This window comes from Colias croceus, chromosome 13 (genome assembly GCF_905220415.1).
Source record: "Colias croceus chromosome 13, ilColCroc2.1".
In the NCBI taxonomy this organism is placed as follows: Eukaryota; Metazoa; Arthropoda; class Insecta; order Lepidoptera; family Pieridae; genus Colias; species Colias croceus.
In genome coordinates, this window is record NC_059549.1 from 9,402,433 (window position 1) to 9,416,237 (window position 13,805).

Sequence of the window (13,805 nt, forward strand, 5' to 3'; positions counted from 1 at the left end):
GTATTAGGTATGACGATCCAAAACAGTCTAGTTGACAAAATAGATTTTTTAGTTTAAATTTTTAAACATAGTCACCTAGACCCACATAGACCTATGTTTTTCTTTTTTACAAAGACTTACAAATATTCGCAATGTAAAGTGCTTATAGACTTTACATTGCGATTCAAATGAGAATCGGATCGTCAATTGTGTCGAATGCCATTTGAAAAATACGGTTTGTATAGAAAATGTTGTTTCATATCAGAGGCTTGTTTTATACTCATACATAAAATATAAATTAAAACACAAGTTTGTTGATAATTGGCACAGTTGACAGATATGTAGGTACTACGTACATACAGTTAGGAAACTAAGCCTCCCCCATGAAATTATGACGTATAGCTATAGGGCTGTTACTTTTTGATATTTAACCGACTTGAAAAATAAAGGAGAAGGTCTCAATTCGGCCTGTATATTTCTGTTTGCTTTTTTTCACAGTTGATTTTGTGGTAATTGGGAGATTAAAACCCGTTAAAATACAAAAATGGTGTAGCCTAAATATGAATTTACAAGAAGAAACAATCCGAATTAATACAGCTTGTAAAAGTAAATAGGGGAAGTGGGCCCAAAGGGGGCACCTTACCGGAAAATTAAAAAAAATGAAGTTTGAAAAGAAGTTAAACCATTTATTTTTTTGCAAAAAGTTCCATTACTAAATACTTTTTAATGCTAAGAGGTTAAATTTGTCAAAAGTTAATGTATATAATAATTATTAACAGATTACTAAAAGCCTACGGTTGCCTGCTTTGCCCGAAGGGGTGGCCTAAAGCGGGCTTTCGTTTAGGGCAAATCGGGCAGTAGTTGGGTAAAGCGGGCAGGCCTGGATTTAAACAGCAGATTTCAAAATATACAGCCACAAATAATATATATATAATAAATAGAGTAAAAGACAAAAATATTTTATAAGTTATGTATTTCAAACAGTCACACAATTATTTTTAAATTTATATATGAAACAAAGGAACTTAAAAAAATAAAAGTCTCATATAGTCTCATTACAAAATTAAAAATAAATTTATAATTGTCATTAATGATGAAACAAATTATAAAGGTCGGCATAACATGTGAACGACAAGTATTTAAACAAAATAATTCCTAAAATAATGTACCTAATAGGTAAGTATACAATTTCCATAAATTCTTGTTTAGACAGCCTGTAAAATAAAGAGTCCACGTATTCCAAAAGCTCCATATCTTGTTCCGTATAAAAGACAGTAGTAAACCTACCAAGCTCATTACACGAACGATTTAAGATGTCTTTGCAATGTCGTTCTTGGAATCCCATATTTAGTTGCTACTTTTTTGACAGGTTTTCCTAACTCTTGCACTTCTCGCATTGCTTGCTGCATAGTTGAGCGTTGCCATGAGGCTTGTGAAGTTTTACGCTTATATTTACTAACCATATGAAAGGAAAAAGCAAATTAACAAAAGAATGTATGTGTGTGTAATGAATTAAAGAAAGAATGTAAGTGAATTTTAGCGAACGGGGCAAAGCGGGCGCGTGCCCGCTTTACCCTGCCCGCTTTGCCTTTTTCGACATATGAAAGGTTCAGACGAAATTCTAACATCAAAATTTTTAGACACGTGGATTTTTATGGAACTAAAATACGGCCAGATAGCCACTTAATAACTTACAAATTTTGGTTAAAGGATTGTAAACACCAAAATAAAAAGAACACATATTACATACCTTGCAATATTTTTCAAAAATCATCGAAAAACATTTATTTGTTGCAGCTTGTAAATGCGTGCTCGCAAGCGAATCGAACGACTACCGCGAGGTGGGCTAGGGGTGTGGGGATTGTGCTCACGCGTCGCGCGCGCGCTATTATTTAAAATTCCGATACTATACTGCGTGCCCGCTTTAGGCTCTGTGCCCACTTTAGGCCTCCTTCCCCTACGTTTTTATCAGTGCTATATTTCAAAATCTAGTTTTGTTATGGACGCCGAAGGCTATTTAATGTACCTAAATTATTTATAATGCTTGATATTTGTATTATACATATATTCAATAATTATTTTAAACCAGAATTTACAATACTTGTATGTAGGTATACCTACTAAATTATTTTTAAAACGATAAATTAAATTAAATTAAAAAACACAAAATATGCAAAAATAAATTAAAATTATTATTATACGAGCATAGAACCTCTACCTTTTTGTTTTAGGAAGAAAAAGAAAATAGTTTGACAGGCTTAGTACTTGACAAAGTGGAGACGCCACGTATCGATAAAAATACAATACAAATTATAATATCTATCTTTTTCTTCCCTAATATTTACGTAATTATGCACATAAATTTAAACAAGATTTTTTTAAGGTTTCCTTTTTTTATATTTTCGTGCTCTTCTAGATTGCGTAAAAATAGATGCGACCTTTAAACAGACTGGACTCCTAATAGTGACTATTTGTAGCTATCATTTTGGTAGAAAATATGTCAACTTAATTTAAAACTCATGCTGCCATATCTATAGAAATTAAAAAATAGTCTCTTTTTAACTTGTAGTCAGATACGGTATTTACAAATATATTTATTGAAAGGGCTACAAACTGAAACAATCGATATTTATTTAATGTGAATTGACATCACTTTAAACTTTTTTCCATACTATATTCAAAATCTATGGATGTGTCACCCGCTACTATCGATCCCCCTCAATACCCTCGAAAACACGCTTGATGGGGGGGGGAGCCATTTCGAACATTTTGTATGAAGTTTCCTTACTGTATGTATCTGTATATTGTGTAATTGGTTTGATTTGACAGCTATGACTTAATAACATGGCGCCAAATCGATCCTATTCTTATTTGTACCACTTTTTTAACTACAGTACACAGTCTACTGTACATTCGGGTCTCAAGTACCATACATACAAACTCGTTTGATTCGTGTGTCGCCTCAATTTCACCGACAGTGCCCTGAATACCACATTTCTATAGTTATTATTATCTAGTTGACCGGCGTCCGACATCTTGGTACTCTTGTATTAAAATGGACAAATGAATGTATGTACATTGTACATATATTTACATCACTACATAGTATAAAACAAAGTCACTTTCTCTATCCCTAAGTCCCTTTGTATGCTTAAATCTTTAAAACTACGCAACGGATTTTGATGCGTTTTTTTTAATAGATAGAGTGATTCAAGAGGAAGGTTTTAGTATATAATTTATTAGGTTTTAGACAAAGCGGGCGAAGCCGCGGGTGGTAAGCTAGTATAATTATAATACCGAAATAAATCATCAGTTAAATGACTAATGAGTACCTATTACACAGTTTATTACTAATTATGACCATATTTAGCAATCTGCGATATTTATAGAAAAGGCTATAAATTCTTATAGAGCCGAGCTGCTAATGATAAATGATTTTCGATGATTTTATTATATTAGGTATGACGGGTACGATAGGCGGGTAACGATATTCGGTAAATACATGAAAGAAAAATCATGAAATTGCATGAACTGTTTATGTTAAAAAATCGTAGACAAAGACTCCGTATTTCAATATTCAATAAATTATAAAGATATTAGATACACATAAGCTACACATAGGTGTGTAGGTACTATCATATAAAAAGCTATTGTATTTCACATGAGAACACTCAACTCAGTTGGCCTGCCCCCCTAGCCAAGTGGCTTTCTGTTAGCGTAGCGTTCAGTAGACGTAAGCTGTAGATACACGGTATACCGTGTATCTACAGCTTACGTCAATCTCATACATTCGTAGTCTATTCTACTGAACGCTACGCTAACAGAAAGCCACTTGGCTAGGGGGGCTGATCCCATTGCAGTATTACGAAACATTGAGACATCTTGAATAATCTTCCTTGTATCACTCGAGGAATGCATAAATAAAAAGCCTATCATATCGCTTTACGAAGTACATTGCTTCATGCGTAGGAAAAATGTGTCGTAGGTACTATAACTACATGTCAAACTGATGCAGCCTTGTAATACAATTAAATAAATAACAACAATATAACATACATAATATGACAATACCTGAATTCTTATCAAAAATACAGGTGCCGTATTATGACCCCTTAATTCACGGCGTGAACTGTCTGGAGTCTGGACAGTTTACGCCGGCCGTGAATTGAACTGACTGGAAAATTCATATTCTACCATAATTAATCGCTGGTTATTGCAATCATAATATGAATTTGCCAGTCAGTTCAATTCACAGCGTAATCTGTCTGGAAATGAGAGATCATAATACGGTCCTGGACAATCCTATCTATCGTTAATCATAAATATCCTACACAATACATTGCCCAATTAACAAGCGCATCAAAACAGGTATCTCAGCATTTCAATGCAACTTACGCAATGTACAGCAATCTAGTTTATCCGATCGCATCTCAGTTCGTTCACCTCGTGAGATGGTACAATGGATCTATCATAATAGGATGGCCTTGTTGTATCCGTGTATTGTACGTCTATAATTGGCAGAACTATAATTAAGTGCCTATAAGTTGAATGCAAATGAACAAGCCCTTTATTGCATCGATTTGTATAAATTATTGTGTGCCGTCTGTTTATTGTGCTTAAATAACAACTACCTGGCTACCATCACTATCATTCACTACATAGTATAAAACAAAGTCGTCTGTCGCTATCAGTCCGTCCCTATGTATGCTTCAATCTTAAAAACTACGCAACGAATTTCAATGAGATTTTTTCTAATAGGTTGTTCTTGAGAAAAGTTTTAGTTAGCGAAGCCGCACGCAAATCAAAACGAATCATACTAAAGTTTGCCGGTCGTCTATTTACTTAGGATAGTTTTATTTTGAAATCCATTAAAACTAGAAAAACCGGACAATTATCATTACAACACTATTGTTTAATATCTCAAATATTTGATTTGTATGTAAAATGGTCAACAATGGCTTACGAAGTGAAAGTGCATTCTGTAATATTTACTTATATTGAAAACACTAGTTGTGCCCCGCGATGACACGTTATGTAAGGTTACTCAGTTAAAAATAATATTTTATAGAATTATAATAAATTATAGGGACAGAGCTATCTATCAAAACATTGTAGAATATAAATGCTAAAAGATTCTAATTGCATTCATTAGCTTTTAAAAGTTAAAGACTTTGAAGTTTAAAAGGTTTTGTTACGTAATTTATTCCACTAATTTATTAATTTTATTGGCAATCTTCGAAACAATAATGACCGGTTTCACCACTTCTGGACGCTGGATACTATTTCGCATCTGTCAGTTAAATTTAAAAACAATGTACGAAAATATATGCCGTTTTATTTGACTTTATCAACAAGTGGTCAAACTCATCCTAAGTTTTACATTTCTAAACAAACTCGTCTAAAATCAACATCATAAACATAAGAAAATAAGAAATACTTAAATTAAATTAAGCATTTAATATTCAGCTTGTCAAAACTCGGTTGTTAGATAATATTTATATTAAAAAAAAACTTGAATTCTATATTAAATTTGTTACATAACGTATTGGTGCTTGTAAATATTTTAATGCTATCTTGTGTAGCCTTTCATAAAAGTCGGTTCGGTAGTTGAATCGTGAAAGCGGAACAAAACCGTTTTCGTATATTTATATTTATATCATTTTGTAAACTTAGTCAGCGTAATAACGTATTAAATAAATCTGGCCGAATGTTGGACTTAGTTCTATGCAGTATGCCCGAGCAGAGCGTGTCAGTATCTGGTGATGTCTTACCATTAGTTCCCATTGATAACCACCATCCCCCACTAGAAATAACAGTAAAGTGGCGCCGGAGTAATGTACTGGTTCGCTCACAGAAGGAATCGCAACCACTAGAATGTTGTGCATTAAAATTCGTAAAAAATTGGAATTTTCGCAAAGCTGATTTGAACGTGTTATACTCCATGCTCGAAAATATTGATTGGAGCGCTCTTTATCTTATCCCCGACGTAAATAAAGCTGTCGAATATTTTTATTCTAAGCTAAGTGAATGTCTTAACCGCTGCGTGCCGCTTAAAAATTATAATAAACCCTTGAGCCGTTACATCTATCCAGTTTGGTTTACACCTGATATAATATCTAACATAAAAAATAAGCATTTTCAACATAAGCAGTATAAAATTAGTGGCGATTTGTTTAGTTTTGAATTATTTAAATACTACCGAGCTCTGGTTAAAAAACAGATAGATGAGGCGTATAAGGTCTATACTCATAGGGTTAGTTCTAGTATACATGTAAATCCGGCGTATTTTTGGAAATTTGTAAAGGATCTTCGACATAATAGACATGGTATCGCTACATATAGTTATAACGGACAATCTGTCATAGGACAAAATGCTGCTGATTCATTTGCAGACTACTTTAGTTCAGTATTTTTACAAGATACTCCCCGGTTAAATGCGGATGAAGCTGGGAAGCATTTTCATTCAGAAAATAATAGTTTTATGCAAGTTAGTATTAATGAATTTGTATCCAAAGAGATATACCAGGCGGCTCGACGGTTAAAACCACTTTCATCTACTGGACCTGACGGAGTTCCACCCTTCTTGGTAAAGGATTGTGTGTCTGTATTTATAAAACCTTTGTTATATATATATAATTTGTCTATGCAAAATAATATTTACCCCACTGCATGGAAAGTTTCTCGTGTCACACCTGTAGCTAAAAATAGTAATAACTGTGATGTAACGAACCATCGACCAATTGCTGTTCTCTCAACATTTGGTAAATTATTTGAGATGCTAGTAGATAATCGCATCAAAAATCAGATCGGTACTTACTTAAGTGATTGTCAGCATGGATTTAGAGCTAAGCGGTCGACTGTTACTAACCATTTAAATTTTACAACTTATATAAATACATGCCTAGACGAAACCCAGCAGGTAGACGTCGCATATTTTGATTTTCAAAAAGCTTTCGACAGAATAGACAACGATATCCTCTTAAATAAACTTGCTTCATTCGGGTTTTGCCCTAAACTTCTGCAATTTTTTGCGAATTATTTAAAAGATCGTATGCAGTATGTTCAAATTGGCAATCATAAGTCACATATTTATTTTACTAAATCAGGAATAAGTCAAGGATCGACCTTAGGACCTACCCAGTTTTTAATCTTAATTAATGATTTACCAAATGTTGTCAACAGTGCTCAGTGTTTAATGTTTGCAGATGACCTCAAAATTTATATGGGAGTAAATAATCATACCCAGTATCAGGCTTTGCAGCGTGACATTGAGTCTGTTTTGAAATGGAGTGTAGAAAACCGTTTGTATTTTAATATCGATAAATGCAAAATTATGAGCTACTCCCGGTCTCGAACGCCAATCAACTATGTATATTACTTAGGTGGACAGTGTCTGCAGCGCGTTACAACAATTAAAGATTTAGGAGTTACTTTTACTTCTCGGTTAGAATTTAAGGAGCATATCGTTAACATATGCAATAAGTCTTTAAAAACTCTCGGTTTTATAATTCGTACTAGTAAAAATTTTACCGATATAAAATGTACTACTTCTCTTTACGAGGCATACGTCCGAAGTACTTTGGAATATAATTGTATTGTTTGGGATCCACGTGAAAAAAAATATGTATTAATGCTAGAAAAAATCCAAAAAAAGTTTTGTAGGTTTGCATTTAGGCAGATGTATGGATACTATCCATATATGTACCCTTCTCTGTATGTATACGGTATGACAGGCTTTTTTAGTCTTGAATCAAGGCGCAAATACATTCTACTAGTGCATGTATATCAGATGCTAAATGGTAGAGTAGATAACCCATATGGACTTGAACGAATTTCCTTCAAAATTCCTCCAAAGTTTATTTATAGCGTAGCGGCTCCTTCTGGGTTGGGACTACGTCGGGGTCGTGATTTCCTTGCTGTGCAGCAAGGCGTAAGAACTGTTGCTGGCCGTAACGCCCCCTTGGTACGCTCGGTAAAATTAGTAAATGAGTTACTCGCTCTGCTACCGGAGACAGATTTATTTAATACTTCTTTAAATGCGTATAAAACAAATGTTTTTAGATTCTTAAGTAGGTAATTTAATGAAATTTGTATACTATTTTTAATATTATCTTGTATAAAACTAAACATGTAATGCTTTGGGGTAAAACCTGTCAATTACTTGTTATGGAATAAATAAATAAATAAATAAATAAATAAATTAGTCTTTAGGATATTGTATTAAACTCCATGTGCTAATATGATTTTGGCACTGAAACTCTGTATAAATTTTTATTATAAATATTATGCGAAAGTCCGTCGCCTGTCTGTTACGCTTTCACGGTTGAAGCATCGATTTGGATGAATTTTGGAATTAAAACAGTTGGAACTTGCAATCAAACGTTTTTTCGAAATTCCCTAAGTATTTATAGGGAATATAAAGTTTTTCGCCTGCTTTTGGTCTAATTTTATATTTATTTTTTGCTCTACATTTCCTTTTCCCAGTAAAATGATCACTACCTATATATATTTTTGCTCCTCAATAAAAATGTATGTGACCAGTCAAGGAATGCGAACTTTCTTTTTTCCTTTGTGGTGTTAAGTTGCAAATTGTACACGTTCCTTATTTAAAAGCTTAGAGTATATATACTATCTATAGAGTGCGAACAACCAAGTGGGAACAGTAGGCACAGGTGGGAACAACACGACGCTCCCGCCGCGAGCGCTCGCAGTCGTGGTTGAGTGCTCATGAAGTGCGTTGCTCTGGATTTTTTTTATATTTACGAATAAACATGGTGAAATGTGCAGTTCTATCTTGCAAAAACGATACTAGAAAATACACAAAATTGAAATCCACTATCACATTTCATCAGTAAGTCGATTGTTATACTTATTTTTATGAAAATAAATCTAGCATCGCGGGGGTGAAGGGTAGGTGGGAGGCGGACACGCGCAGGCTCGCTCGCGCGCCTCACTGCCGTCACGTGATCGTAGTGATGTGACCTGACCAACGCTGTACTCGATATAAAGTTTACTAGAAGAACTATATTTTAACAAATTATTTATTTAACTTTAAAATTAAAACTCTTTTAAAAATGTATTATAAATAAATTTGTGGTGTGTTTTGTATGATACACTTTCTAATATTATGAATGCGAATGTATTATAGTGTAAATGTAAAGTATGTAATGTTACGATATATTTTCTGAACCGCTAAATTGATTTTGAAGATTTTGATAGTAGAATGGATAAAATTAAATAAAAAAATTATTAATATTATTTATTATATTATCATTTTAAATTATTGATTATTCCTTAATATTTTTTACCATTTTTAAAACATTATTATTATTGTTTGATTTATTATTAAAGAAATAGCACTAAACCCGATCTTTTATTTTATTAACTTTATTATTTAAAAAGTACTCACGTTTTTCTGATATTCCAATTAAACATATTTTTTTAAAGTACTTATAATTAATACAAGAAAATTTCTTATATAATATTTAATATTCAAATGGAATAAACAAACTTTATTCAGTTGGTAAACAAATAAAAAAATTACATATTTATACTTTATTCATATATTTTTCCTTTAATAACTTATTGAACATAAAATTTACTTATGATACATATTTATTTACATAAATTATCGATAGTTCAACACGCAATTGATACCTACCCATCCCTATTTGTCACACACACATCTATATAGTATCTATAGCTCATCTGCCTACGATCCGCACTAGGCAATTTGTGCAATACACTCGCTCTATACTATTGTAATATATACTCTAAGTTTAAAAGATACCATTACTCAACAAAAGAGGTCGATATTGTATTGAAGAATGTTACTGGCCAGTGAGATATTCAATGGCGCGGTATTTTAAAACGCTCTTAAAAAAAATTTAAACACACTTTTTTTAATTTAACGGTATGACAGACTAAAGCTTTTATTTTCCTTATAATATGTACATCGAAATATTGTATAACTTATGTATTTTTAAACAGGCATTATCTAATACTTACATAACGTAATAAAAGGTATAAAAGATCGTCACCCATTATAACCGGTCAAACAGCTACTTGAATACAAAGAAAGTAAAATAAACGAACCTCTATTTGCTTAAGAAATGCCTTGTCCACATGTGATTTCTAAATCTCATGAGCATCCTGATTAGAGACACTCTCGAATAAGTTAGTCATTATATAATTTGATTTAATTGAGCGATACAAGTATATTGTAAATAAATAAGTTCTGAAAACATAGATCCTATTAGTTATGCAATATGCATATCCCCAAATTACATAAAAATAAATTTTATTCTGAAAATATATTTTAGACTACATAGTGTCCCAACGTATGATAATAGTCATAACGTATGCAAAATAATGTTGTTAAAAATCGTTCGAAATCAATTATTTTAATGACTGCTTAGCAAACATCTGTTTGATAACGCAATGAAAAACTCAAACTACTTGCAAGCTGTGGTACAACTACAAGTAACAACATAACAATTGATTGTGTTTAATGATAGGGAACATAGCTTTCCTTTATTACACAATTAATATTGGTATATTATAGTTATTATACTCACATGATCGGTTTTATAACTGGTAGTAAAAAATGAACTCAATCTTGATTGGCAGCGTAATACAACGATTCATCTATCTAATACTTGCACGCTAGCCTAACTCGTCTTGGAATATATAATTAATATACAACGATATTATCTTTTATCTTAGAATTATCGCTTTATATAATCGCTAAATATATTAATAAGATGTAGTCAAGCGATCATAACTTTTAAGGCATTAATATTAAAATATGCATATTCAATTACTTAACGATGCGTACTCCCATTGCATCCTAATCGACCGATGCAAATCACAGTGAAAGTTAACAATGACTGATTTGTTCTCGTTTTTTTCTTTTCAGAATGCCAGTTATGTGATCAACAGACGCTATTCGCGGAGCAAAATGTCACCCGTCTGCCACAACTTCGTACAGAATGCGTGGAAAAAAGATTTTTGCTCTAACTGCTTCAAATCACGCGAAGAACACGTCAAGCAAGACAAGACATCGGATGGTAGTAAATATTTAGCGACTCCATTCCAAAACAGAAGCACATTCTTTAAGAAGACCCCACCGAGTATTCTTAAAGTTCACTCGAAGAAAAAGAGCAAACGTAACGTACGATTTCCAGAAGAAGTATGCAGTGTAATAGGATATGGAGGTGACGACTGGTCTGACGGAGAAGAATTCGAGGTCTCCGAAGACAACGACGTAGATGATACATTCCCAGACACTGAAGAGGAAAGAGAGCTACACAGAATAACAAAATCTAACACTGATTTTAACACAGTGAAAGCTAATCTGCTTGGCGATTCAGTTGCTAAGTCTTATACTTCGTTAATGCTAGGTAAAGTACAAACAGACTCTGATGGAAAGAAGAAAACTTTAATGGTGTCAGTTACCCCGTTCGGACAAGATAACAAGAACTCCCCAATCAAAACGCACACTCGAAAACCCGCTGTCATTAACGTTAGTGACCCTCCCACCGAAGAGACATCAAGTAATTATAAAACAAATATCATTCTCTCTACTTACATTAAGGAATCTGAAACAATTATAACAACAGAAGGTGTTAAATCATCTGATGCTATTTTATGCACAGAAAAGTCACTACTGGAAGAAATATCTGAAACTTTACAGCAGAACAGGCTGGGGGGTGGTACTGACTTAAACTTATCACAAAATAATAACAAACCAACTGTTGTCGAAGAAAAAATTAAGGAAAGTATGCAAGATGACTTTGAGAGAAAAGAGACGTCTGAAACAAAGAAGAATGGTATTGTAAGAAAATCCCCGTTACCTAAGACTCAAGAGAGACCAAAAGTTAATCTTAGTAGATCAGAATTTAAGTTTTGTAAGATAAACATTGAAAGTAGCAGTGTTGATTCGGCTGTGAGTACATCGAATTCAACCGCTAATAACTCATTCACTTCTGACGATGAAAGCTTTAGTGTAAGAACTGACTCCGATAACGATGACAGTGGCCATTTCTCCGAGTCACACAAATGTGAAGAAACTGTAAAAATCAAGGTATTTAACGAAAGCGATAAAAACATTAAAATGTCACCTATAGGACAGGTGAGAAAGGTAGATGGGCAAGCCCATAGTGGATATTCAACATTCCAAAGTCCTATTATAGATATGCCACCTATCATTCCACAACAAGAAGCGATTTTCTCCGCGGAAGCAAGTCGAGAACTGGCTGGGGAACCCGATGGAAGAGCGGACCCCGATGAATCTAGTGAAGCCCCGGCCTTACCTAAAAGCCCAGTACCTACTATGGATCCCCGTCCATCATTCCTACATGGTATGATCACTGATATAATGCCGTCGAAACCGGTCGTACCAGAAAAGCCCAAGCTTCCTGTAAAACCAGCCATAAAACAAACGACCAAGAAAAGTAATACCGCAATGCAAAATATTATGCAAACAACAAAAAAAGACGAGGAGAAAGTTCCGCGACATGTAAATGAGGATAGGAATGATGAATTGTGCGAGGACAGATCGGATGCTTTATATTACGCAAAGCCAGTATTGACCAAACAAGATAGTGACACTTCACTTAGCAGTATGTGCAAACGGAAAGCACCGACCCCACCTTTATCCCCAACGGAGGAGTTTTCTAATAATATTTACCAAAGAAACGCAAACGGTTTCATGAAGTCTGACTCACCAGTCGTTCGCGAAATGGAAAAACGCGAAAGGGCCATTATGTCATCTTCTCCAAAACAAAAACATTCAAACGAGCCGGATCTCTGCAAGAGTGACATTCCAGAACCAGCACCTAGAAGAAATATTTCCCTATCTCATGACAATTTACTTTTAGATGAAAAGCGGAAAGGAAAGCTAAAGTTCTCGATCAAAAAATTATTGCGCATCGGGTCTTCTAAAGACCTGGATAAAAAAGAGCTCAGTGTGCCAACCGTCACAAAAATGATGACTAAAACTGAAGATATTTACGATTTGACACCAAAACCGAAGCCGCGGTTAGTGATCATACATCCTCTGGATATCAACGGATCGAGTGTTGAAGTTGTGAAATCGAATGGCGAGGCGTCAGAGAACCTGAGGCGGCTGAGTCACGACGATGTGTCGTCAATATACAGCGTCTGTAGTTCCGCGACAGATGACATGCCCAAGGTCGTGAACAAGCCGCCTCCGCCTCCGAGGTTATCGAGTGAAGACTACAAAAACACTTCCAACGTTCCCAAACCGGCGAGACCGCCCCCTCCGAAATCTATTGCTCTACAAAAGAAACAAAAACAACAAACTTGGGCAGCCACACCTACCAACGCTGACAACATTTATGCTAATTTAGGTAAGTCACGATTACATAGCTTATAAATTAATGTGAAGGAAATATTTTAACGACGGCCATAAATCCAATTTGTAAACATTTATCTGTAGTTTATATAATTTCCACGCATTCATTATTAATTATTATTGAACCAACACTTGCAAAGAACATTTTCATTCTTTTATGTTTTCATAATTAATGAACGGTATCATTGTCATTCGTGCAATGAGTAATATTCGTTGAAAACAGTAATTATTATCTAATTATCAACAGTCGATCATTATTTCATGTAAATACTACGTGTGGTCACATTCTTAGAAATAGATTTACATTATAAGTTTCAAATATCTTGTATAGCAATAATTTTGCTTGCTGAAGAGTTTTTGCTTAAAAAAACTATCAACACTTGAAGCTACGATATTAAAATGATGTCATTACAGTGACCTCGACTGTAAATGATTTTATGCGCCTTAC

At 34.0% G+C, this 13,805-nt stretch overlaps 1 protein-coding gene across 5 annotated transcripts in view; it reads left to right on the forward strand.

The window, feature by feature from the left end:
- Nucleotides 1-13,805, forward strand: part of LOC123696611 — a 77,762-nt gene that overhangs the window by 59,818 nt on the left and 4,139 nt on the right. For all 5 annotated transcript variants that reach the window (XM_045642915.1, XM_045642916.1, XM_045642918.1 and 2 more), the window contains exon 2: nt 10,898-13,352. In XM_045642915.1, the coding sequence (XP_045498871.1) occupies nt 10,898-13,352 (2,455 nt within the window). The remainder of the gene's footprint in view (nt 1-10,897; nt 13,353-13,805) is intronic.